This window comes from Maylandia zebra, linkage group LG8, assembly GCF_041146795.1.
Source record: "Maylandia zebra isolate NMK-2024a linkage group LG8, Mzebra_GT3a, whole genome shotgun sequence".
Taxonomy (NCBI): Eukaryota; Metazoa; Chordata; class Actinopteri; order Cichliformes; family Cichlidae; genus Maylandia; species Maylandia zebra.
The window spans coordinates 25105230-25132558 of NC_135174.1; the positions used below are offsets into that span (position 1 = coordinate 25105230).

At 41.2% G+C, this 27329-nt stretch overlaps 1 protein-coding gene across 4 annotated transcripts in view; it reads left to right on the forward strand.

The window, feature by feature from the left end:
* The window catches only part of LOC101464804 (ankyrin-3), a 127579-nt gene extending 101607 nt beyond the window's left edge, over window positions 1-25972 (forward strand). Inside the window, exons 42-52 of one of the 4 annotated variants that reach the window (XM_076887683.1) lie at window positions 585-6818; window positions 10401-10475; window positions 12142-12273; window positions 12428-12571; window positions 18808-19492; window positions 19576-19768; window positions 19982-20065; window positions 21568-21651; window positions 22101-22381; window positions 23569-23640; window positions 24479-25972. In XM_076887683.1, coding sequence (XP_076743798.1) covers window positions 585-6818; window positions 10401-10475; window positions 12142-12273; window positions 12428-12571; window positions 18808-19492; window positions 19576-19768; window positions 19982-20065; window positions 21568-21651; window positions 22101-22381; window positions 23569-23640; window positions 24479-24500 — 8006 coding nt within the window. In that variant the 3' untranslated portion in view covers window positions 24501-25972. Of the gene's footprint in view, window positions 1-584; window positions 8325-10400; window positions 10476-12141; window positions 12274-12427; window positions 12572-18807; window positions 19493-19575; window positions 19769-19981; window positions 20066-21567; window positions 21652-22100; window positions 22383-23568; window positions 23641-24478 lie in introns of those variants that run through there. The other 3 variants (XM_076887684.1, XM_076887682.1, XM_076887685.1) reach the window with 3 other exon arrangements.
* The last annotated feature ends 1357 nt before the right edge of the window (window positions 25973-27329 follow it).

The following is a 27329-nucleotide window of genomic DNA, read 5'->3' on the forward strand; positions in this document are numbered from 1 at the left end:
TCTGTTGGATCACAGTTTCTAAATTGTCTGAGGAATCTGTCATCATGTACTTTTTGGACCAAACAGATAAAAGGCACTTAAAAAAGCGGATTGAAATTAGAGCCAGTACCCAAATGTTGATATTAGAGTTTCTAAAGTCCAAAGAGAGAAGTTGTTTTTGTGCTTATCCTGGTGCATTTGTCTTGCCATTTTTTCTGTTGTCAGTTGTTGGTCTACGCCATTGTCTTTGGAAATTTACTTTGCTGCTGTGTGTGCTCTCTTCTGTTTATTTCTTCTGTTGTTTTTGCTGTTTTTTGATTCATCTGCCAAACAGAAATCACACAGGAACACAACTGTTTGTTTTTTTTACGCCATCTTTAGTCTGTAATTAAATTTCTTACCTCATGTAACTGTTATTGTTCCTTATTTAATACTAGGACTGTTTTACTGACCAACTCTTCCTCCTCTGATCTCCTCTTCTTTCACATTTTTTTCTCCTTTACCTTCCCCAACATGATTTTCTGTTTATCTTTACTGTTCTGCATTTTTGTTGTTATTTTTTTGCCATTCCTTCTTCATCATTGTTTCTATGAATTCACCTGAAGAAACAGCAGTTGAACGAAGCGCAGCAACAAGAGCATTGCCTGCTGGTTACCCTCACAAACCTATCTTTCCAACCAGACCTTGCCCACCATGGTCGACTGCTCCTATTACCGTCCCTGGCCAAACAAGGCCCGTCGGAATGGGGGGTGCCCTCATCTCTACCGATTCACCGGCAGCCTCACCAGCTGCTTCTCCACTGAAATCTACTTGGCCCCTCTCAGCCCCATCAGCTGCATGTCCCACAACTATAAAAGTTCCACCAGCGCTTACCCTGTCATCCCCAGTCAAATCTGCCAGTGACATAGCGTCCTCATCCCCCATCCGTTCTTACAGGACTATGCCCTCACCCATTAAAACTGTAGTCCAGCAGGGTCAGTACCCTGTCCAGGGATCTACCAGCCTTGTGTCCTCTGGAAGTCCATGCAAACCTGCCACTGATCCAGCTTCTATCAAAAGTCTTGCTTCAGCATATACATCAAGGACTTCTCCACTTCACTCAATGCCCAATGGTTATATACCAGAAAGGTCTCCAGCTCCTGTTCCTTCTACAGCATCACCAAAGACATCGTACAGCATGTACAGTTCTAATCTACCTTTTAAAACTGCCCTTGGGTCCACAGTTGTGACAGATGCAGGGGCGCATACCCTGTCTTCTGTTAAAAGCATCTCCAGTCTGTCCTCTTTGAAAACCTCTGTAGACTCAACACTCTCATCCCGTGGAGGGAGGACATCCATCTCATCTCTCTCTTCCACTGGCCAAACAACCATTGCTTCTTCAGAATTGTCCATGATGAATGGATCTGTCTCACCTGTAAAATATCCATCCTCTTCGTCCACTCCATCCTCCCCTTCTTCACGCCTTATTTCAGAGAGAAGTAGCAGCCTTCAAGAGAGGATCCAGGCCACCACCCAGGCAGCAACCTCTGGTGTCAGCGCAGCCATAAATGAGGCTATAGACTCGTACTCTGTCTCAGGCTACGGTACTCTTAAGTCACTGTCGTCCTCGCGTAGATCTGCAACAGCAAGCTCTGCTTATGGTTCTCTGAGATCTGTAGCTGCCTCCCCAAACACGGCAGTTTCGTCTAATACAATGACTGTGCCTGTCTATTCACTGGTTAATGTCATCCCAGAGACCCCTGCCAAACCAGGACCTGGGTCTCTTAAGATGGCTCTTCCCGACTCCTCTCGCACCTCATCATCTCTATCTTCCTCTTTGTCTTCCTGTGTTACTACAACAAAAATAAATTCCCAGTTAAAATCCCCTCCATTTATCACACCACCCATCATCCACCCGACTGCAGCTTCTAACCAGGAGATATTGAAAGATGTAGCAGACATGAAACAAGATCTGATTAGGATGACAGCTATTCTGCAGACAGACACACAGACTGCAGCTAAAACTGTCCAAACTTCACATACTGGCACTCCCAAAGAGACTAAGTTAGAGGAAGAGGAGCCATATACTCTGGTGGAGAAAGTAAAAGAAGATTTAGTCAAAGTCAGTGAGATATTACAGAAAGATATCATTAGTGAAGCTAAAGAAAGAGCCTCAGAGGACGAATGGGAAGAATTTTCCAAAGATGAGATTGAAGAGGCACAAAGAAGTGCCATCTCAGACTATTACCCTCCTTTTGATGAACACACACTTTTACTTAAGCACCAGTCAAGCAAAGAGTTAGACTTGGCTAAAGTAGTAGACTTTTTAACAAATGATATCGGTGCTAGCTCTCTCTCAAAAATGGCAGAGCTGAAATGTAAGTATGAGGAAGAGGCAAAAAGAGATGGGGAAGAGAAACAGAAACGTGTTCTCAAGCCATCCATGTCAATACAGGAGCACAAACTCAAAATGCCTCCACCAGTTTCAGGCATGCTCAGATCTCCCTCAGAGAAGGACCTAAGCAAACTTGCTGAGTCATATCAAGGGTCGGACACTATATTGGAATCGCCAGAGGATCTGTCTCATGAGCAGGATAAGAGTCCTCTGTCAGACAGTGGGTTTGAGACCAGGAGTGAAAAGACACCCTCTGCTCCCCAAAGTGCAGAGAGCACAGGACCTAAGCCTTTATTCACAGATTCCCCTATCCCCCCCTGCGTAACAGAGACCAGGACTGAAGTAGTCCATATTAGGAGCTATGAGCAGCCTGATGAGCTTTGTGAGCCTAGACTAATGGAAGAGGCTGCAACTGCTCTCCCTGCCATAGAACCACCTGAAGCAATTTCAGCAAGCTCCAGCAAAGCCCTACAGATGAAAATGCCCGAAGATGACTCAATGAAAAGCATGTGTCTTAAAGAGGAAACCCACATTACTACTACTACCAGAATGGTTTATCATAAGCCCCAACTGACTGATGGTGCAGAGATGATAGAGGAGGCAATGTCAGTTAGAGATATCATGAAAGCTTTCCAGTCAGGTAGGGATCCATCTAAAGATTTCGCAGGTCTTTTTGAACACAAAGCTAGCCAGGATTCTGTCAAAGGTGATGAGCTCACTCCTAGATTTCTTGACAGAGATGTTAAATCCAAACCCAAAGTTGAAAGGATAATTGAGGTTCATATTGAGAAGGGCCACAGCACTGCAGAACCGACTGAGGTCATTATCAGGGAAACCAAGAAACACCCCGAGCTTTATGTTTACAAAGGTGATCGGGGGATAAAGGAACTGACTGATTATGATGAAGCCCAACAAGAAGAAGAGGAGCTTGCTGTTGAAGAATCCCTGCCCACCTTTCTGGAAACATCTCGTGTTAATACGCCGGTGTCACAGGAAGAAGACAGTCGTCCGAGTTCTGCTCAACTCATAGCAGATGATTCATATAAAGCACTTAAATTGTTGAGCCAGCAGTCCATAGAATACTGTGATGATGAGCTATCAGAGATCCGAGGCGAGTCGTACAGGTTTGCTGAGAAAATGCTTCTCTCTGAAAAACTTGATGCGGCATCACTGAGCCACTCTGACACAGAGGATTCAGCACTGGTTTGTGACAAAATCCGCCACCTGGGTACTGAAGAAAGTAGTAGCCGTAGCACTGAGGGTGCAAGTCAACAGCAAGGAAGCCCCAAAAGAGAGTTTGTCTCAAAGTCATCAAAAGATGGGTCTCCTAAATCTGCTAAATTCCTGCACAGGGATGATCCATCTCAGTTTGATAAGGTAACAGTGCTCCATTACTCCACAGAACAGGGCAGCCCTAAACATGCAGTTTGGATGCGTTTTACAGAGGATAAACATGACAGGAGCAGGGATAAGTTACTTTATGAGGATAGGGTGGACCAAACTGTAAAGGAAGCTGAAGAAAAACTCAGTGAGGTCTCACAGTTCTTCCGTGATAAAACGGAAAAGCTCAATGATGAGCTTCAGTCTCCTGAGAAAAAGCCTATAAAGCGAGAGCTCAAGGATCCCAGGTCCTGGCCTAGCTCACCCAGCAGCAGTCCAGAGAAAACCCAGCAGAAACCCAAAGCAGAAGAGGTGTTCAGTAAAAGCAAACTCAGGGAGCCTTCAGTTGGTAAAATGTTTGGCAGCACCACAGCAGCTGAAAAGAAAAGCTCTAGTCTACCAAGCAGCCCACAGAAAACTGTTCTCTCTCATACTAGTGAGGATAAAATCAAACAACAGACAAAGTCCTGTGTGTCTGAACCCTCCTCTCCTGCTCATGTAAAATCAACATCCAAAGTGAGTGAAGTGAGAAAGAAGTTTGAATCGGAGGCTCAAAAAGTTAGTCAAAGTCAGTCTAGTCCAGCCAAAATTCCTCCTCCAGTACAGCCAAAACCGTCAATAAAGAAATTGCAGGAGAGCAAACTTCCCGTTTATCAGTTTTTTGCAGGAGGAAAAGTGTCTAAAGCATCTGAAACTTCAGAAGAAGTAAGCCCAAAAAAGGATGCTGAGAAGGACACAAATGGAAGTAAACCTGGTTTGATATCAGCATGCCCAAAAGTCCCCAAACTAGACAAGCCACCTAACAAAAACATCCCAGATGCCTCTGTACAAATCATTGAAACAAAGACAGACAAAGTAGGCACTAAAGGGAAGGCTAGTCCATCCAGTGCAACTCAGGCAATTAAAGAAAGCAATAAAAGTCAGAAAGCTCAATCACCTATAATTCCTGACAGTGCTAAAATTCCAGAAAAAGCCACTGACAGTAAAAAATACCAACAAGTTACAAAAAGTGAAAGTGCTTCCAAAGAAATTATAACTGAGCTATTCAAAAAGGATGCAGAGGAAACACTAAATAAAAATCTTAGAAAAAAGACAGAATCTCAAATTCCTGTTAGAAATACATCCCTCTCTTTAGATAATGACCTCACTAAGAAACCAACAATAACTAGACCCTCACAGATACCAACACTACCTAAAACCAAAGTACAAAGTCATGAGACAGTCCCAGCCAAAACAGATCTAACCTTTGAAATTCTTGATAATGCACCCAAAGATTCAAATTCCAATAACCTTCCTAGCCCCATAGAAATGTTGGAGAAAGCCATTACACCTCCAGCTGCTACAACAACCAGAGAGAACTTCAAAGGCATAAAAACATTACCTGTTTATGTTGGCGTTCAGGTGGGTAGACAGGCAGAGAGGGAAGCTAAAGGAGCACTGTACAATGTCAAACAAAAATCAAACTTAGCCCTAAGCCCCATAAGCCCAGATGATGACACACTAGAGCAGGTTTCTTTCATTGACAGCTCGGGAAAAAGTCCCATTACACCAGAGACTCCCAGCTCGGAGGAGGTCAGCTATGATCTCACATGCAGGACCCCTGATGGCTTTATGGGATTCTTGCCAGGGAAACCAAGCCCCATCATGGAGGTATCTGAGGAATCAGAGGGAGATGACCAGGGCAAGGTTTTCTCTTTTAAAGAGGCCCTACCAGAAAGTAAAACCAGTATTTACTCTACCCAAGCAGACATAGCTAATGCCAATAAGGAAGAAATAAAAACTGATAATCAACACGAGTTGAGCGTCAGCAATTTAAACCAACATGAAAGAGTCACTGGCATGCATGACGAAATAACAGGACAGGAGAAGCAACAAGCATCAAAAGACAAAGGTATTGCATATATTGAGTTCCCTCCCCCTCCTCCTCTGGACTCAAGTTCAGAAATGTCAGACCCAGAGAGAAAAGGTTCCTGTGCTTCTTCCGAGACCGAGACGGAAATGATGGAGGTGAATTTGCAGGAAGAACATGACAAGCATTTCCTGATCGAGCCAATTATACGAATACAGCCCCCATCCCCAGTGCCCCCTGGGGCAGATGACAGTCAGTCAAATGCTGATGAAGAGGATGATGAATCAATCTTCCAACCCATTCCTTGCAAGAAATTCACTTCTAAAGTTTCTGAGGAGGAGGACAAAAAGAAAGAGAAGGAAAAGGCATCTAAATCCAAAAAACATGACAAAAATGGAAATGGGCCCAATGGTGGCACCAATGGCACTAATGGTTCTAGTAATGGTTCAAAAGTTTCAAATGGCAAAGGAGAGGACTATGAATGTGAACAAAATGGAAATGACCAGTCAATTACAGACTGTTCAATTGCTACCACGGCTGAATTTTCTCATGACACTGATGCGACAGAAATAGACTCCCTCGATGGATATGAACTCCAAGATGAGGATGATGGCCTGTGTGAGCAGGCAGACTTACGGCTGTTTGGTCTTCCAGACAGCCGGAGAGATGTCTGGGCAACAGATACATTTAGGTCCTCTGATCGCTCTTTTCCCCAGACTAAACTGGAGGTTATTGAAGAGGAAAAAACCCCAGAGGAATGTCAAAAGGATATTATTGGCAAAGAGATACCCTCAAATGGTGGAAAGACTGATGGTGTTAGTAAAGATGGAGCTACAAGTCAGGAACAAAAACATTCAGATAAAGAGGGGTTTTCAGACACTTACTTTAGTTATAAGATAGAAGAGGAGTTTAATTCTCCTTTTAAGACTGTTGCCACCAAAGGGCTGGACTTTGACCCTTGGCCCAGTAAAGGTGGAGAAGAAGTCGTTGATATGGGAGGGACACGGGGAAACAATGGTGAGCCTAAGCCTTTTGGACTGGCAGTTGACGACCAGTCCCAGGCCACAACACCAGACACTACCCCAGCCCGAACTCCAACGGATGATAGCACGCCGACGAGCGAGCCAAATCCATTCCCCTTCCATGAAGGGAAGATGTTTGAGATGACACGCAGTGGCGCGATTGACATGAGCAAGAGGGACATGGTGGAGGAGAGGCTCCAGTTTTTTCAGATTGGTGAGCATTATTACGCAGCGGGCAGGTACAGGGTCAGGGACACTGAAGTAGATGGGAGGGAGCAGTTTTATATTCAGGAACCCACAAATACCTTCTCAGTCCCCCATGTACCCATTCAGACTACTACTGTCCAACTAGAAATATCAAATCAGGCTAGCAGTTATAGCACATGCACAAACTCATCCTGTAACACCAAGCCTAAATTCTCCACTTTTAGAACTGAATTCAACCTGTCATCTGATAAAACATCCAGTGCCTCAAATAGCACTGCTAAAAGTGGAACACCAAGCACCTTTGATCATTGTAAAGACAAAACCTCAGGGGCAAATGTAGATAGTTTTTACCATGTAACATCAAATTACACAGATTATTTTAATTTTTGTGCATCAAACATTACTCCAGATAAGTCGAAACAGACGGATAATTTGGCATGTACCTCGGAGTTTCAAAACACAGTTTACCAAAGCACAGATTATTCTTCTGCACCTTCGCAACAGATTAGAAGTTTGCAAACATCGAGCGACAATATCAGTAGCAATATCCCCGAGTACCATTCAGATGTCTTTCAGACTGGCAGTGTCATGTACAATGTGTTGTCGTCTTTAAGATCCACTCTGCAAGAGGTCAGCAGGATCGAAGCTTCCTTCAGCCAGTTAGATGAAAGCAGAAGTGAAGGCAGGGGTTTTTCTAATGTAGCAATAATAAACACTGAAGCCAAAAAGGTCAAAAGCCAGATATTCAAGTCCAGGTTACCGCTGAGGGTACCCTGCCAAAAACTATGCAGTCATAGTCAGCCAGTGACGAAAGACAAGTCACAAAAAAATGATAAAGTCCTACTTAGGAAACATGGACTACTTAAAATCAGGGAACGATTAGATCCTTTTAAGACTTTACCAAGGTCGAAAATTCCAGTATTAAAAGCCATTAAATACCCTTCTTATTTGCAAGAGCAGAAGCAGGTCAGTACTAAATCTACAGTTAGGGGTAGGAGCAATAACTCTGCCAGGGATGGTAAGCAGCTAACTAAAAGCAAACCCATTTTGATAAAAACCGCCAGTAGAAGTACAACAAAAGAGATGGGGAAAAAGAACAGCTCAGTGTCAAAATGTTTTAAAGCAAAGTCTGTCAGTAGCCAGATAGTCAAGTCTTTGGTCAAAACCATTTCCAAGGAGGCTGAAGCAAAGTTAGAGGGGAAAACACTGCCCACTGAGGACGAAGAGAGCTGCAGCCTCAGCATTACCAGGAACACTTCCTTGTCACAACCATCTAGAGCTTCTAGAAGTTCCTGCCCTTCACGCACCTCTACCTCCACCTCCACCAGCACCACTACATCAACATCATCTCCTATAGATGTGAGAGCTGAGGTTGAGCAGGCCAGCAGTGAGAGGATGAGGAGGAGCATGAGGAAAAGTAGGCGGACACTTGGAGGGAAGGAGCAAGAGCAGAAGGAGGAAGGGAGTCAGGTTGATCAACCAATCCCCGCTCCTGTCACAGAGAACGAGACTAGTTTGTAAACTCTTTCTAAAAACTTGTTATACTTTACCCTTCTCTCTATGAGATGCATGCAGCTGTTGTGGGTGCTTGTGATGTGACTTTGTAATGTAGCCATCATTTCTTCTTCCTGTCATTCTTTTTATGTGTCCTGTGCTGTCTGATTTGTTCAGATAGAGGCTACAACATGGAGAATCTGTCGGTAGAGCAGAAGACTTTCACATAATTTAAGGTTTTAGTTATTTTAGGAAACAGGATATCACTTAATAACATCATAGAAGTACTGTTCCGGTGGACAGAGCTTTATAAAAGCAAGGTCTTTGGATAGAAACCGGTACAAGCGATTAAATTTCAGTATCAGGAAGCACCTTTTAGTTGTCATAAATGGTTGCAAAAGCACTTCTGGGAGGCTAAGTTTGTGAGTGTACATTTCTTTCACAATAAGACAAAGTTAGCTTTCCACCTACCCACATGACACAACACCACAGCACTCACCTCCACTCTAGATGTGTCTGAGATCGAGAATGTTTTGGGGAAATATGAAGGTGTGTTTGTTTTGATCTGCTTGCCTGGTTTGTAGATATGTTTGGTGGTACTTTTGCTCTGTGAAATCACTGTGAAAACAATACATCGGCTGAACTTGACAATCACTTGAATGACAGCTACACAAGGGCATGTCAGTGTAGTCAGCCACTGGCACTTTGTCGTAGCTAGATTGCTTTTGATTTCAAGTTTAAGCTATGAATTGTTTTTATCAGTGAGTGGGAATGTTGCTTGATGGTAGATTGTTTGTGGTTAGTTATGTGATACTCTGAACTCTAATTACAGAAACTAATACTACTAAATATCAAACTTATTAGTGTAAAAATGTCATTGACGATTTTTCTGGCCTCACAGATTCTCAAATCTTTGATTCCCCTTGATGTTATCAGCCACCCGTAAGCCTAAAAGTAGTTAATATAATGATTCCGTTACATTAAGACCTAATATTTAGCACACTGAACTAAAGAAAATAGATTTAATATAAAAGAACAGGTCTGCAAAGTATTGTCAGTGTGGAAGGGCTTGACACCTGCATTCCTTCTAATGGCCAGCAAGGAGCGTCTTCTGTCCTCGCAAAAAGAAATTTGATTGGTTCAAAGTTGAATTTGCCTCAATGCACTTTGCATAGTAAGGTAAAGACTCTACAGCAATACAGAGAAAATCCCAACAATCAGCCGACCCCCTATGAAAAAGCATTTGGCAACAGTGGGAAGGTAAAACTCCCTTTTGCCAGAAAGAAACCTCAGAGTAGAAGCAGGCTCAGTGAGGAGGAGCCATCTGCCACGACGGGTTGGAATGAAGGGTGCATCTAATTGGTCAGTTGTCATATTTTAAAGAACTGATCAAAATGTAATCAATTAATGCTTCATTATAGTTGTACGTTTTAATACTTCTTTTTAAATGTAGATATCATTAGAGTTACTTCTTTTAATGGTTGCATAATCAAAACTGTGCAAATGTTTCCCATCCCTGGGTACAGATGATGTGGAGGCCCACACAAGGTCTGGAAATGAAATGAAAAAGCTGTAGAATATAGCCCTTAAAACATCTCATTGGAGAGCTTCAGCAATTGTGGTAGGTTTTGTGTTAAGCTAAGTAAACCATGGACTTTGAGTAAATTAATACCAAACAGACAGATAGTATTGGATTCCTTCTCATCCAGTTTTCATCAAAAGAGCAGAAAAAATCCTAAATAAGCATTTAGTTTCTTAACAGAACGTTGAGGTTTGTCAGGCCAGAAAATCTCTTTTTTTCTTATAAGTGGGACATGGGACAGTGAGCTAAAGTTGGTCTTTCTTTGTTTGGTTTAATATAAACACTGCATTAAAAACAAATGTTCATTAAGTAGTTATTTAGCAGGTTACATCAAGGTGAAAGGTCCAAAACAGACAAACTTAAAGTTCACAATCCCAATCTGTTTCTTTCATTACATTCTCTGAGTCTCTGTGTGTGTCTCTCACTGAGAACCACATGTGATTCATTTGGAAATTTCTGTCATTACATAACACTAACTGTTTGTACCCTACCCTTCCTTGCTTCCTCGCACAGGCCCTCACAGTCCCTGTGAGAGAACAGACCTCCGCATGGCGATAGTAGCTGACCACCTTGGACTCAGTTGGACTGGTGAGTTTGAACACATCTCCGTTTTTTGTTTGTTTGTTTGTTTGTTTACTTTCACATTGTGTAAAAATTAAGCCAAACAGAACCACAAAGTGATGTAAGAAAAATGATTATCATAAAATATGAGAATTTTTAAGGCTGAAGGAATGATCTGGACTGAAACGGACTCTTATGTGTCAGTTTTTAAGGGTTTGTTGCCACCTGGTGGACGTATACTGTAAAAATGTCTCAACTGAGCAGTACTGCAGTGATATTTATAGCCACATAATACTACAGCATCATCGGTACATAGCATATAACAAAAAATAACTAAAAAACTTCTCATGTTTGGATGTTTTTCAAATTTTGAAGATACTTAACTGCTGAATACATGTAGGAGATACTAGGATTTGAAACGGTGAAGAAAATATATAAAGCAATAAAAGCTTCATTGATTTTAAGGAGCATAAAGCTTTGATACATCTTTATATTTGAGTGTATCTTTAGAGGAATAGCAGGTGTATATTTTACTTGAGCAGCGATTAGGGCGTGGCCCCTGCGGCCGCCTGCACTGCAGCACTTTCCCCACGCCTACCAGCATTTGTACGACTGGCTGTGAATGCACTGCAAACGTATGTCCGCTGAATGAGTGCCCAGCTGAGAGAAGGAATCTAATCCATATTTAATGTGTGTTCCAATTGCAGAGCTGCAGTGAACCATCAGACCTGCTGAACATTAGTTTCTCGTGGGTTTAGATTTAGAGTCGTGATTCTAGTCCTTCATTAGCTGCAGACTGTGTCTGACACATTGTTTGGCAGTAATTCATTTCGGTGCTGCAGTTTAATCAGTGCATCAGCACATCCCTCACCTCCTGCTTTGTAGGCAATCAAGTGTAACCTGTAACATGGGCCCAGATCAGATGTAAGTGGTGCAAACATGAAAACTAATTCAAAATGCCACTTTCGCCACACGCATTTTCTAGCTAAATACTGTTGCTGCATTTGTTTTTGCATTTCTACACATTTCCCTTTGTTAGGCATGATACTGTCAGATTTATCAACTGGAGAGCAATCTCTATAAACAGATATCTTCATATGAACATGCCAGATCTGGAAGCTAGGGACACGTTTTCTGTCTGCTTTCTGTTTGTAGTATGAGTTCCAGTCACGTTTGAGCAGGCTTTGGCATGCATGCCAGTAAATAGTGATAAAGTGAAATGATCAGCTATTGTCTCACAATGATTTAACTTTACAAAAAAGAAGGAAGCGATGCATGGCACTGATGGCATCAGGTGCAGCAAAACTGCAGAGCAACAGAAGCACACCACCCACATTCATACCACAGGTGTAAATGCTGGGAATGGCAGTGGCATCATGCTTGCAGGCAGTTCTCCAGAAAGCCAACAACACGTTGTGTCAGCTTGACATGGATGATGTTGTGCATAGCTTGAATGCTGACTGGTTAAAAAGAGAGAACAAGAAAGAGAGCAATAGCTCAATTTTAAAAAAATATATATAATTAATGGCACTCAACATCCTCAACATGTTTGAATTTCTCTCATGGGAATGGATGGCTGAAAGATCAGATAAAACAAAACATGTAACTTTGGTGGTCAATAATGGTGCTGCAGAAATGTCCTGTTGTGGAACTCCAGCCCTGCAATTCAGCTATCTATATGCTGCTGTTACAGAGCTGGCCAGGGAGCTGGATTTCTCTGTGGATGAGATCAACTTGATCAGAGTGGAAAACCCCAATTCCCTGACGGCACAGAGCTTCATGCTCCTAAAGAAATGGGTGCACAGGGACGGTAAAAATGCCACAAGTAAGTACAGAAGTAGATATGGCTGCTGTATTTCATACTCATATATATTTCAGTTGCTGGTTTATGATAAAACGAATCAATAAAAGGACATTATCAATGTTTGCGATGCCACAACATCACCTTATGAATCAATTCCTGTCTCTCTCCTCCCCAGCGGATGCTTTAACCGCGGTGCTGACTAAGATCAATCGGTTGGATATTGTGACTTTGCTGGAAGGGCCCATATTTGACTACGGTAACATTTCAGGCACACGCTGCTTTGCCGATGATAACGCAGTATTCCCGGATCAGTCCGATGGTAAAGTGTAGCCCACCCTAGCTGAACTCAGTCTATCTCTCAGTCTATCCCTTCACCCTTCTTCACCACCTCTCTCAGCCAGAGGCAGTCGGACATGACTGCGTAAATAAATATTGAACCAATCAGGCTTGACTAAACTGTGGAAGTTAATGACCAAAGTGAATGAACGCTCCAGCAGGTTCATTGAGTTCATGTCAGATAATGGACCGTCAGGTAGTAAACGCACTGGAGCCGTGTTTATTGAGCAGTCAGCTTGTTCGTTCACCAACACAGGCCAGTGCAATTCGTTCATAGCACTCAGTCTTTGGAACTGTAATGACAAGTGACAGATTGATAGAAATTCGTTCCCATATTATTGATTTTAATTAAGCGCAGGAAACTCTGTACCATTTTTGGGTGCATGAAACTTTTAGTATGTTTCATTGTTTTTGTCAGATGTACAAAAGCATGATGAAGGAAATGAATGCCGCCTCTGTCCCCGCTGATAAATGCATTTTCTTGAAATCTTGAAATGATTTTTTCAGATGGGGCAGGGCACTGCTTTGTAATTTGGTTTAACAATAGTTATGTTTATGTGTGTTTTTATTAATTAAACACAGCCATGACATGAGAAAACATGAAAACATAATCATAACAACCAATTTTTAACAATGGCATGCTTGCTTTAAGCACTATGGCAGACCCTTTTCTCTCCCTCTTCTGTATTTCTCTCTTTCCTCTTGTATGAAAATGAAGTATGGCAGCAGTTTGTGACTCTGACAGACACATTGAAGGCCATTTCAGAACTTTTACCACAATGTGCTGTTTCCCTCCTCACATTGCAGATATGTTCTCAAATACATTTCAAATGAAAATGCTTTATTTTTTATATAAATTTGACTGTTTTCCACAGTTAAAACACACTGTTAATATATCTTTAGATAACTAAATTTCAATAAGGAGAGATTACTTGGAAGAATTTAACATGATTTATTGAGATGGAGAAATTCATGTATTTGGTGATTAGACTCTGATGACCCATCATAGCAGAAGAAAATCCCAGCGGTGATGGATTTAGGACAGGACCCCCTGGAGTCTAGACACTGATGGTAGTGAAGATGAAGACTAAGGCTTAAATAGAGCTCTGACTGCGGTGGAGATGGGGAGGTGGTGGGTTGCATGAAAGAGAGTCTAAAAGGTAGGATAACAAGAAAATGATCGAACTAGAGAAATGATGTCAGTACTGAGATTGACAGTGTGGGAAAGCATAAACATGTAAACAGAAAAAAAGCTGAACACCCAGGAATGCAGATGAGTGATTACAGATCTTCCTTATTGAACCTAAGCATAAGCTTCATAAAACAGGGGTAGAGTCAAGGGATGGATACGGGGAGCAGCACTGCAGGCTCAAGACACCCAATCCGTTTGACAACTCAACAACCGCCACATAGTATCAAAGGACTGAAAAGAGAAGCATGTAAAAGTCAATAACAATATTAAACAGCACAATTATATTCAGCAGTAATAATGCTTTTTTATTTCTCTAGCCTGTCTTTTGTCCCTGGCTATTACTGCAGCTCTATTAACCGACTGCCAGTTTTTATTTAAGGAACATGAGTAATGATGACTAATTATTAACTTCTGCCGCCAAATCCAATGCCAACTTTTTACCATGGATTTTACAGAACCATTGCTATGAATGGAATAAAATTAATCTTTCCACTACTGTTCTTTACTTCTTCAAGAAAAAAAGCAGATAACACGCACTAAGTAAAGCCAAATAAGCTCTTCTCTGGATTCAGTAGACGAGTTTAGAGTCTGCTTTGGCACTTTAAAACAAAATTCTGAAATGGTCTCATTTCCAGTCTGTCTAATTAGGTTTTCTTGAAGTCATCTTAACACAAGGATCGGCTGTTACCTTGAATAACAACAGAGCTGAGGTGATCTTTTTGCAAAGATGATTTCTTGGGGAACCGACTTAAGTAGATTAACAAAATGCATGGCTATGGCTTTGTGTGAAGGGCTGCCTGCTGTGTTGTTGTTGACTCACATTAATACACTTCTAACACTCTTTAAATGGGCGAAGCCTTTTCAACACATCCAGAAGTGTTTTTTTTTTTTTTTTGATGACTTGCACATTTTGATCTGGATGTGCTCTGTTCCACACGGCACTCACAGATGAGTTGAAAATGAAACGCCTTTTTTCAAAGTGTACAGTGTATACTAATGCTTCTGTGTCACTGCTGTTAGCTATGTGTGATACCTGTCATCTCCTGGTTCCTCCGAGCCTCCAGCCTCTACGCTCCACTGTAGCTTCCTCTGCTTTGAGACCAGCAGACTCCCTGCCTCTTCATCCTCCTCTTCCTCTTGCTTCTGAGTGACTAATTTCCACAGCAAATGCCCTTGTCTACTGAGCAGCACTAATCAGCTACTTCCCACCAATGGCTACCTTTTGCTAACCTCAGCAGCTTCAGGATCCAGTCATAGCTTCTGCTCCCACCCTTGCAGTTGAGTAGAATAAGACTAGAACAGCACAGTCTGTCATTACTAACAGCTTTCTACAGGTTGTGGAGGAACATAGCAATCTTACAGCTCTTTGGTGAGAGTTTAAGATCGCTCTTGTCAGCCTCTGCGCAAGCTGGATGACACTGAGAGCTAATTGCTGTCAAGGCCCATTTCAGACGCTCTTATCCATGGCATAGAAGTGCTCCAGGGGAGTCTCTTAACAGTAAAGCTCATTTAACCCAGTGTACATTTGCCAAACCAAACCTTAAAGACTGTCAAGTCTTAAAAAATCACTGTAAGGTGGAGAAGTTATTGTTTGGTTTGGCAAATGTGAATCATGGCCTTTCTTCTGAACTTTTCGATGTGAAACATTCAGGATCTTTTTCCATGAAACAGTCTAAACATTGTGTAATTTCCTTTTAGTAAGAAATCTGATGTGAGGTGTTATCAGGTTCTGCAACTTTGTCCAGAAACCATACTTGATCTGAATTTAATCAGATTTCGACATCCCGTCCTTGTGCACCACCAGACCGCTTTCAACTGGCTGCCATTTTTAGATCGCTCCATGAAAGTCGTTCTGACCGCTGACTGTGATTTCAGCATGAACCTCAAACTTGCAGATTGAGCCTACATGACCTTTTGAGTTTAACATCATTGGTGATGAGAGTTTTTCACCAACAATCTAGAGACAAAAGAGCAGGTATGAATGTACAAAGAACAGGAAAAACTTGAGTAGCTAATGTATTTGCCTCCCCCCAAAAATATGACACAACCACAAGGTAATTAAGACATACTGCACCACGCACACGCATAAATGCTGGCAATGCGTCGGCCGCTCACATTAAAAGATTCACCACAGATGTGAGATTGATCCTGGGGAACAGGATCAGGCATCCTTTAGATGTCTTAGAAGGATGACGAGTTCTGATGGGGGAACTTCGAGGAAGCCATGTTTCACCAGCAAATAGTGGATTAAAAAGGAAGAAATAACAAAATCACCATCTCTCCTCATCTGATTTGGTGAGGAGAGATGCAACTTTAGTCATTTTGCCTAAATGATTTGAGATAGACTCATTTTTATGATAGACTGGAGGAGATTCAGTGCGCATCACAGAGGCACAAGTGCACATGGTAAGGATGGGACTTTCATGGAGCGATCTACAGAACAGCACATGCAGGTTTTATGGACAGGGTCACAAAACCGCATACTTTAGTATTAGAACTTGGAATTTATAGAGTCTAGACTTTTAGTATTTCCAAGCATTTGCCCTTTCTCTTTTCATAAACATCTCCTCCTCTTTAAACCTAGACTGTAAAATCTCAGTTTTCCAGCAAAAAAATGATAAAATTATTGAAATTATTTGACTACCCTGGGGTGAAGGGTCCAAAGAGATGATACTCCTGCTGACTATGGTGCCTCTTCTTGCTTATCAGCTGAGATGAGCAACCCGATGAGTCCTACGCTCAATCTCTTCGCTTCTGCAGCTTCGTAGATTTTAAGCCTTCATCAGTCACATTTTCACTTCATTGTCAGTGTGTTTGACCTGTTTTATTTTTACATGCCTTGTTCTGTCTTCTAACCAGTTTTTGTCTAACATTTGTTCTGTGCCTTTTGTTCTGTCTTGTGAACCTTGCTAATTGCAACAGCTCCAAAACGTCTTAGAAGTCCTCAAATGCCTCAGCCTTCCCCTCTGCACACCACCTCCCTTTCTTCTTCCGCTCCACCCGTTCAAACCACACATATCAACACTTTCTCTTTCTCCTCTGTCTTTTTCTTCCCATCTCCCCCTTCCACACCTCCTGTTTACCTCCTGCCTGTGGCCCCTGTTCTCCCTCACTTCTTCACTCTGCCTTATTCCCCTCCTCTTCCCTCCTCCCCTCAAAGTCCTTTTAGCTGCCCTTCTTTCTTCTCTCCTCACTTTCCGCCCTCGGCCCTCTCCAAGCCCCTTCCTCCTCTTTCTTCCTCACTCCCAACTCTTCACCTTTTACCGCCTCCTCATTCTGCCTCTCCTACATCTGCTGAGTCTTCTCTCCCTTGTGCCTCTCCTCGCACCTTATCAGCTACTACTGTCCCTTCTTCTCCTTCCCCATCTTTAATATGTGCTTCCTCTCCACCTTTACTTCCTCCCTCTTCTACACCTCCTCTCTGTCCTTGCTCTTCATCCTCTTCTCCACCTCAAAATCGCCATCCTCTATCTCCACCTCCCCCATCTCCCCCATCCTCTCCCCTCCCTCCTGGTGTTCCTCCTTACTTCAGGCAAGATCGTTCAGTTCCTGAGGTTTACATTTAGAGGCCTGTGTGCTTCTCACTGCCTTTTGTTTGAACCAGCACAACTAAGCTACCTGAACTCTTCTCAAGCTTTTGCTCATAAACTGACCTAATTACTGAAAATGAAGTCCAGCTTGTTTTAAAGTCTCCCGCCTCACTAACTTCACTAATGTTGCATTTATTTGAGTGAGGCTGGGTCTAAGGCTACGTAGGTTTAAAAAGAAAACTCAAGTGCCAATTTTAGGCTACATAAACAGTATATGCCAGGTTTTTGGTTTTATTTTTATATTTTGTGTATTTCTGTTTCCACCACTTTTTGATGTGGTCATGTCTACTCGGTAGGGCTGGTTCAAAAGTCATTTAAAAGTACTTGAAATTATTGATTATTTTTCTACTTCTAGAGGCGGCAGAACAAAATTTAAACACAACAATTCTGATGTTCGTATATATTACAGATCGAGTACAACTGGAATAGCGTTATCATTTATCCACAGGAATAAATTCCAGAGTCTGGTTTGAACTCTGGTTTGTTCTGCAAGAAGCAATCCAGTACTGGCACAACACATTCGGAGAGAAATGCAGCCAGAGCCACAAAAGTGTAGAAATATCTGTCTTAGATGGCATGATGTACAAAGCAGGAGAGATGTTTCCTCTAAGTGAAGAAGTAGATTAATGAACTCACTCTGGACACCGATTGTGCAAACTATCCTCAACACATCGTGCATTTAAAGTAGCTGAACACCTGATGAATGGCCTGGTTTTTTTTCAGAAGAGACATGAAGGGCAGGCCTCTCTTAACAACAATGTGGGTGTTTATCCTTTTTATTTCCAAACTGTATGTCCTAATTAAATTCGTAGTTGTAAAATTATGTCGCAAGAAATCAGCTGAAAGCACACTGTGACCTTTGTAGATGTGTATAGGTGTGTGTAGCATCTAAAGAGCCAGATGTGTTTCTGAGCAGTTCACAAAGATTAAATTATAGCTTAAAGGAGCAGCGGCTCCCATTCAGCCGGCAAATTCCACTGTAAATATTGCTCCATGTCTGCTCTATGTGTATGTGATTTGAGATTAAATACGGATGTAATACTTTGCCTCCATAGTCTTTAAAGGTAATGGCATTACGTATTTTTTTTCTTATTTCAATTTAATATATTTCTGAATACTAAAATTCACCCACCAAATGCACAAATACCACAAGCAGAATCTAGAGGTGCAGTTCCCAGGAAGTTACCACTGGGTGTAAACCGACAAATAACTTTATAATATGTAAAGTTGTGTTTACATCTTATTCTGCTCCTTAATCACTTACACTTGTGACTTTTGAACAGATGCTACCCTTAAATGTTTCAAATGTTTCTCATTTCATCACCTCCATCACTTTACTTCTCCTTCCCTCCCTCTTCCAACCCCTTTTTTTTTTTTATCTTTACCCCCTCTTCAATCCTCGTATCCTCTAATCCTGTACTCCTACAATCCACCCAGGCTACGACAATATAGATCTGGAGCTCCAAACCCCCTCAGACCTCAACTACGTGCCCCCAACCCCACTGCGCTCAGACGACTTCTTTAGCGAGGGCGATCCTTTAGTAGAGTCCCATAACAAGTCCATGCTTACTAGACCTAGCGACCTCTCTCTCACTCAGACCACCAGCACCTCCAGCAGCGACCCCCTCACAGTGGCCCCGGGTCCAGGCTCCACTGCCACAGAGCTACCTATTGCTGGGCCTGAAGATACAGAAACTGAGATGTTTACTGAAGAAAAAACAGGATTGGTGTGTGTAGAGAGGCCAGATAATGACAGACGGTTGGTAGAGCAATCAGGAAAGGAGACAGAAGAAGTAAAAGCAGGAGACCATCTTGTTTTGGAGAGTCAGGGAGGGGCCGTAAAAGAGAAGGCTACCGCAGACACTGGTCTTGGAAATGGAGTGGAGGAAGAAGAGGAGGAGGAAATGACGCAGGAGAGGTTGCAGAGTCTGCTGGAGGATTTAAAGCTGGAAGAGGGCATGGAGGAAGAGGAGGTGTCAGAGGAGCTTGTGAATGCCATCCTTGAGCAAGTACGGAAAGCAGAAAAAGACATTTATTCAGTTCCAGGCAGGAGCAGTGAGACGTCTGGCGCAATCGGGGAGTCAGCAGCCCCTGGCCCCAGCCCGGGCTCTGAGAAGGGCAGGTAGGACTTGATTTTATTTGAAATTCATTGTCACGTCTTTCTGCTCCCAGGTGTATTGTCCTAAATCTCTTTAACTCGTCCAGCCCCGACAGTCTAGCTGATTCGCTAGAGGAGCCCCAGGTTCAGACCAACAAACAGAATGGAGGTCAGACTGAAGCAGCCAGGGAAGGGATGGAAAAGGTGCCCAGGAGGAAGGAATCCCAGGAGGACAGCAGCACAGCGGGACCAAGCAGAGGAGACAAGGACGGAGGCAACAGGTCCCAGCACAAAGTCCAGGTGGGAATCGGTCCTTCACAGAGAATCTTGTCTTGAAGCCTTGAAAAAGTCTTTAACTGTATATTATATTATTCTCCTTCTGTTGTTATGTGGGCTTAAAATATTTAACCTCTGAGATTAGCCCAATTCTTCTGTCATATGTTAACTTTCCATATGAATCCCACACACTCTGGCCTCGTTGACATTACTCTGCTGCTGGGCTGCCTTCATCAGGAGAGTGTTATAGAGAAGGAGTCCGACTCTGATGAGGAGACCACTGTCACTACCAGGGTGATACGCAGACGGGTTGTACTCAAGGTCTGTTAGGCCTGGTGTGCAGAGACATGTTGAAGCAGAGTGCAGTGGACCGATAGCGTGTGAAGAAGAGTGATACCAGAGAGACTGAACAGAAGCTATTTGCTATGTGTGCTGAGCATGACAGTAGCAGTGTTTTTGTGCAAGTTTGTTAACATGGAGTGGAATGTGTGTGCAGCTATAGTAACTTTAAAAGATAACTGGAGACGGGATATGTGCGAGGAAACAAAGAGACATTTTTTTAGATTAACATATGACCCAAAGAGGAGTTCTAAATTTTCTCTAAATTGAAATAGAAACTTGACTACAGCTGTTTATACGTTTAGCTTTGCTATAGTATTAAGTTCTAATTGCTTGCTTGCCTTGCTTGTGCTCTTCTACCTGGCTGGTGGATTGTTGGTTGTGCTTTACCATATATATTTAATTTACCGAATAAAAGGAATGTGCCAAACTTCTTCTGAGGGGGGAAGAAAAGGTGGCCTTTGATTTAAGCTTCTTTTCAGCTAGAAGCAACTAATAGATATTTTAATTATTGATGCTAAGTGCTAAGTGTTTCCAGGGAGTCATCAGTTAATTGCTTAGTGTAAAAAAATAAAATAAAAATCAGAAAATAGATTCATAAAGCCCTAAGTGAAGCTTTGATACAAATTAACAAGATTAAAGCAGCATATATTTACTTAGGATAGCTGAAATTAAATAAACTGTGGCGATTTTTGCCTAATTGAAACGCTGCCCATGTTGGAACACATTTCCAAAGTGGAAAAAGTCTGCTTGAAGATCTTATAAATTTAATAGGAATAAAAAAACTAAACTAAAGCAAGAATATAACATGTACAGTATTCACAGACTTTGCTGTGACAATGAAAATTGAGCTCTGGTGCATCCTGTTTCCACTGAAAGTACTCCAGCCATCATTCAGCATTCAACACAACCTCTTCACACCCTCCACAAAAGGCCGAACTGGCTCGACACCAGTAGATACCAGTTATATTCTATATTCTTTATTGTTTTGTTACAATCTCTGGCTCTATCAAGGTTCATTTTGAGGTGATAATAAGATGCATTTGTATGGTTTTTGAACGGGGTTTCGCCTGAACTTTTATTTTTCCATCTATGGACACATCCTTCTGAAGCTTTGTTTAAAAGAAACACTTTTATTGTATTCTTTCCGTATTTCTATATTATAAATGTCTTTTAAACAGCATTTGGTGTTTCCAGTGCTTTTGCTGCGGTTTTGAAGTTTGGACGTGTTGCGACAGCAGGATGCAGTATTACATTACATTATTTAATAAACCTGCCGATCTAAATACTCACCTTTCCACTTTATATGATAAATATGTTCTAGGGCAAATACCCTGGTTTTGCATCCATTGTGATTTGTGGGCTGTTTGGAAATGCTTCTTTATTTATTTGATGAATAACAGTCTTGGAGCTAACCCTACCTGCACCTTTACCTTCCTCATTTCTTTCTCACTTTTCCATCCAAATAAAAACTTTCACCCCAGGGAGAGGAGGCCAGAAACATTCCTGGAGACTCTGTGACAGAGGAGCAGTTCATAGATGAAGATGGGAATCTGGTCACCAGAAAAGTAACCAGTCTTTCTCCTCCATTGCTTTTCTTGTCTTACACCACATGTATATGCCATGTACAGCCACAGTAAAATTTAATAGGGAAAACGATGAACCATGGAAGGCACAAATCTGTTATGTGAGCTCGATTTGTTTCCCCTTTGGCCATACGCCCTTGGTTTGTGATTGATTGGTTATCTCACCCTCCAGTTTGCTGTCCATGTACAGACTAGAGGGATTAGATGACCAGTACCCTTCAAAACTGAGGGTTTGGGCCAAGGAGGGGAATTCAGATTGGACCTCATTGTCACAATGATGCCGACAACCTCTTAGATGCATGAACCAAACCTATCACATACCATCCCATTGACTTTTACACGACACCTCTACATATCTCCCTCATCCTTTTTTGCATCACTTCTCTCAACTCCCCCACCCTCCTCCTGCTAACATGCTTCTTCCCCTGCAGGTGATCAGAAAGGTTGTACGCAGAGTGTTCAGCTCAGAGGAAAGGAGGCAAAGTGAAGGCGAATTTATTGCAGCAGAAGAACCTGCTGCTGCTGCTGGTGGGGGAGGTGTTGGTGGTGGTGTAGCCTCAGGTGGAGCTGACACTGCTTCTTCATCAGGAGCGGCAGCAAGAGCCACGGGGGGGAAGGGCAAGAAGAAGGGGAAGCGATCCCGACACGGCCACAAGGAGGAGCCTCAAAGAGTGAAAGCTGAGGTTGCTGTCAAAACAAACTGCCTGACTTAGTGAGCTGAGGTGTCTGCATGAAGCTGTAGCTTTGTGTAAACTCTTAATCAATCAATGTAAACTCTTAATCACCTTTTAGATGAGCAGAGGACACACATTCTGACAGCATTAAGGCAGCCATAAACCAAAGTAAACTGCATTCCAGTGAGGGGAGGTGTACTACAAAGCGCGATTAATGGGTTAGTGAGGTATGTTTAGCCTGGCTAGATCACCATGGCAACTTCTGCTGAACAGATAACATGGTCCAGAGTGGTTAATGTTCAGGGTTTTGTTGTAAAATTGTCTAGAAGCATCAGCATAAGTTTTAGTTCAGGTTCAAGGCCCTTCTTGCCCCAAGTGTCCTATGAGTTGAACCTGAAGCACAGTTGATCTGCGATTAAGACCAGAAAAGCATTTGTGATTTAAAAAAAAAAAAAAAAAAAAAACAGCACTTAAAAGTCCAGCTAAAATTTGGGCAAAGCAGGTTGGTCAGGAGAAGCAAGAGGCAGGTGAGCAAAGATAAAATGCCATGGCCACATCGTCACTGGGGACCTCAAGTAGATTTATAAATACACATCAGTTTACGCATGTAAAAACAGAAGATGAAGATCTTGGCTAAGATTGGTTTATCCATACAAAATGGTAAAATGACAGAAGTGTCAAATGTAATGACTAAATTGTGATGTTCATGCAACTTAAACTTTATTTTGACATTCAGGTTTTGTTTGCTGTTTCCTGTTTGAAAAATTGAGTGTGAGTTTATGAAATGCTGTGCAGTTTAGAACAATTTCATAACAGCAACCTTACTGTCTGAATACAGTTTGCAGTGGTTGCAGTGTGTGTTTCCTCAGTAGCAGCTACAGCCTCTAGGTTGAGACTAGACCGAGTCTGAGAACTACTAATATCAAGTGATTCAACTAATATAGAATGTCGTTATTCTCTCTATTAAGCATGTGTGCTTTCATTTGCAAATGTACAGATGTAGTAATTTTAACATTTTTTCACTCCTTAAACTCATCTTTCCTCCAGCATGCTGCCTGATGTAGAAGATGAACCAAACTGTGCTTCATTAACACTCACCGATAATGCCTTGCCTGAGTTTAGTACTGATATTTCCTTTCTCTCTCTCTCTCTTTTTGTTTTGCTTTTTTTTTTGTTCCTGTCTTGTGCTGAATCTCGCTGCTTTTCTTAATCTCCTTCTGCCAAGCCTGGAGACGGTGCCAACAAGAAACCAGGGAGGAAGAGTCATTCTTAACAGTAGAGCTCTCAACTACAACTGGTAAGAGGCCACTCATAAAGACACTAAAAACTCCCATAAGTTACCAAATATTCACCTATAGACCATAAAGATTAATTATGTGTGTTTTCTGTAAATACAATAAGAATATACTATTTTTTGCTTAATATAAAGTATGGTATATAAAGACATGTTTAGCTGAAGACTTTAATTCTGAAATTTAGAGTTAAGACCACTCAGATGTCTGTATGCTGAGTATGAAGCCATCTACCTTTTAACTCTGATGTAATCAGGAAGACAACTGAGTTTTTCAACTGGAATAAAATTGTCAGTGCTGTTGTACTCCCAGGCATTACAGTCAAGCGCACCATGCAGATCCTTATTAACAAGAATATTTGCAAGGATTTAAAAGCTAGCAATAATTTAAGTTGCTAGTTGACATCTAAATGTGAGTTTTATGTTCTAGTTAGTATTTAAAAAAATATCACCTTATGTTGTATGTAAACAAAGATGAAAACGAATCACTTGCGAGGTTTTGTAGGACACTTTCTGTTACGTTCCAGAGTTAACTAAAGCTATCAAAATGATATGAACAAACAATTGTTTATGACTTCATGTCCAAAATCTCTTTGTACTGTGTTGAACAGATACTGGAGATGAACTAGTGTCAGGTGGTACTTTCATGTAATTCCAATTTGTACCACAAGGTGGTGCAGTGAATAAATAAAACATATAAACAAGAGAATTAATTAAAAACACAATTACAATCGAGGCCAAGAAAGACAAAAAAAGATATTTAAAACTGCAATCCTAAAGCAGAAAAGTACTTTTTTTTTTATACAACAACCAATCTGAAGTATAAACTTTCCTTTACACTCAGGTCCATGGACATCCACCTGTGACCCCCACACATGACCCTGGGAGGAAAAACAGACCGGAGCCAATGAAACCGGGAGCCAACACGTGTCTGAAGCTTTCGCTTTACAACGCATGGTTTTCAGCAAGACAACACGTTACTTTTCTTTGATTTCGCATGAGCATGTCACCAAACTCACTCACTGTTGGAAAACAACACCGAAGGACACGCATGGACGTGAGCTGGAAACTTCTTTAATCTTTGGCAAATGAAAGGCGTCTGTGACCAAAGACGGCACAAACAGCGAGGGAAAAGACTTCATTCTCTCAGACACTCGCCTTGTATGGCTTTATTTTTTCCTCCTGCACTCACGGTATTGGGGTGCACCATGTGGTTCTTTTATAAAACAAAACAAAGGAGATATAATAGTACCTGGGTGTTTTTGTTGTACATAAATGACACTGTATAAAATCTTAAAAAAAAAAGAATTGGTAGCTTCACAGATTGTTTATGCACTGATTTGAGTTGATGAAGCTTTGCAGAGCCAGTGCATTTGTATTGAGAGGTCGACACTTTTCGTGCAGCCTGGAGTGTGTCTTCTGACGTGCTCTTCCCAAATATAAAAAGGAACAAAAAAAGCTGTATGTGAATGAAACGAATGGAGAAAAAAAAATGATGCTTGATTTTCAACAGAGGACATTTTCTTTAAAGACAACAGCTACTCTGCTCTGTCCGAGGGACATTCTTCAGAGAAATGATATTTTGCTGCATGTTATGTCACTTTATTTTTAACGCTTTCCTTTCTTTCTCTTAATTCAAAGCACTGTAATACAACTTAGAGAGGGTGTGATGGTACTTCTGTCTGTGTGAGCACTCATAGTAACCCAAACATCTGTCATCTATAACTGTTTTGTTTTGTTTTTTATTTAATTTCCTTTTCTTTTCTTTTTTTTTACAAATGAAATGACACTCCACATCCTAGTGGCGAGATAGTACAGCATCCTTCTTATGCAACAGGAAAGTACTGACACTGTCCAATGCATCTTTCAGACTAGCACATTGTTAGCTCTAGACCGCTAGCAACGCTGTGTGTGTGTGCGTTTGTCTGTGTGTGCGCGTGTGTGTGTTTAACATTAAGAAAAAAAATCCATGCATACTAGAAGTGTATATTTAAACCTTTAGTTCTACTGTGGTTTTTAAAAGGGGACTTTTACGTTGATGATTTTTATCCTGTTTATTTGCTTCTATTTACATGAGAACAGAGAATCTCATTTTTAGCCCCATCACTCAAATCGAAATCTTTGTAATCACATACAAATCACTGTCAGTTATTAAAAATGTGACTTTCTGTTCATGTGTAAATTGAATTTCTGTTTGTTTTTTTTTCATATGAATCCACCCTAAGCATCCATTGTTGATAATAAATCTGGTACCGACATGTATGACAAACCAACATAGCCTACACTGGATGATCCAAGTAATTATTTAAGCAGAAAAATAAATTGTGTTTAAACTGAACCTCTGCTAGTCAGTCTGATTTCTCTTTCTGGTTGCACAGGCCCAATGAAATACTGGCATGAATCATACCGATGTCTTTAAGACGTCAAGAAACCTCATTGAAACTAAAAGACAATAAAAGACCTGAAGATGTAGGCTGAAGAGCTTTGTGTATCACAACATACTTGCCTCACATGCTAGTGTCCACCAGTAAATAATGCCAAATAAATGAAATACAGTCACTAAACATGTGGCCCATTCTCCTTGTAAAGGCAGTATTACACACTACATTACACAATATAAATAGTTAAAAATAATAATTGTATACACGTCTTAAACCAAATGCAGAATAAGGGTATTTAGGGGGCTATATGTCCATGCTTCCATGCCACTTGTGACCTACAATGGCCCAGTCATGATCTTAACTAAACACTGGTTATGTGACCCCGTACATTCTGCATCTAACAAATTTTACATAAAAATATATATTTAAAAAATTATTGTACGTATAAAAAAAGACCTTTGCAACTTTTTCAGTTATATGTCAACATCTGGCATAAATTAAACATGCAGATCATCAAGAATGTGATTTCCATACTGGATTGGTCAGGGTTAACAGGGTGCCGGTGGAAACTGTGCTACTGTTAGCTAAAGACAAATGAAGAGGAGAAGGGGAAGGCATGATAGAACCATCATTGGTAAAGAGAAAGAGCTGATGGGACATGCAGAGGGTTGGTGTAACAGAGGAGGACGCTAATGATGGGGTGAGTTGAAGGTGATCTGTTGTGGTGACCCCAAAACTGAGTAGAGAAGAAGAAAAAGAGGAATTTGACCAATAAAATCGCTGAAAAATATCATTCTGTGTTTCGCAGACTACCATGTTTCAACCGCTTGGTACAGTGAAAACCAAAGAACATCCAAGAATTCCAAATATGTAAATACAGCATTTCTTTTTGGAAAAATTAGACCAACTATACTTTTTTATCAAAATTATTGGAGATTTGTTTTTTTAATAATGTTTCAACAATAAAAAACTACTGATCGATCTATCTATAAATGAAATATACATTTATATCTGTAATTTTCATTTATAGTGACTCTGAAAAGATAAGATATGAAGCTCTATATAAGAAGGTATTAATTGTGAAATCATACAGAGCTGTTTTTATAATTAAAAGACATACAATGATGCTGGATAAAAGAAATATCTTAATATTTTACACAAATTTTGCATATGACTTCTTAATATTTCCAGTAATTGCCCCACAATCTAGCTAGGATTCAAACAATTGGTTCATGCAAACAGTAAAATTTGGACTGAACCATCAGAGCGCTGCAAAGCTCTCAAAATATAATAAGTTCAAAATAACCCATATCT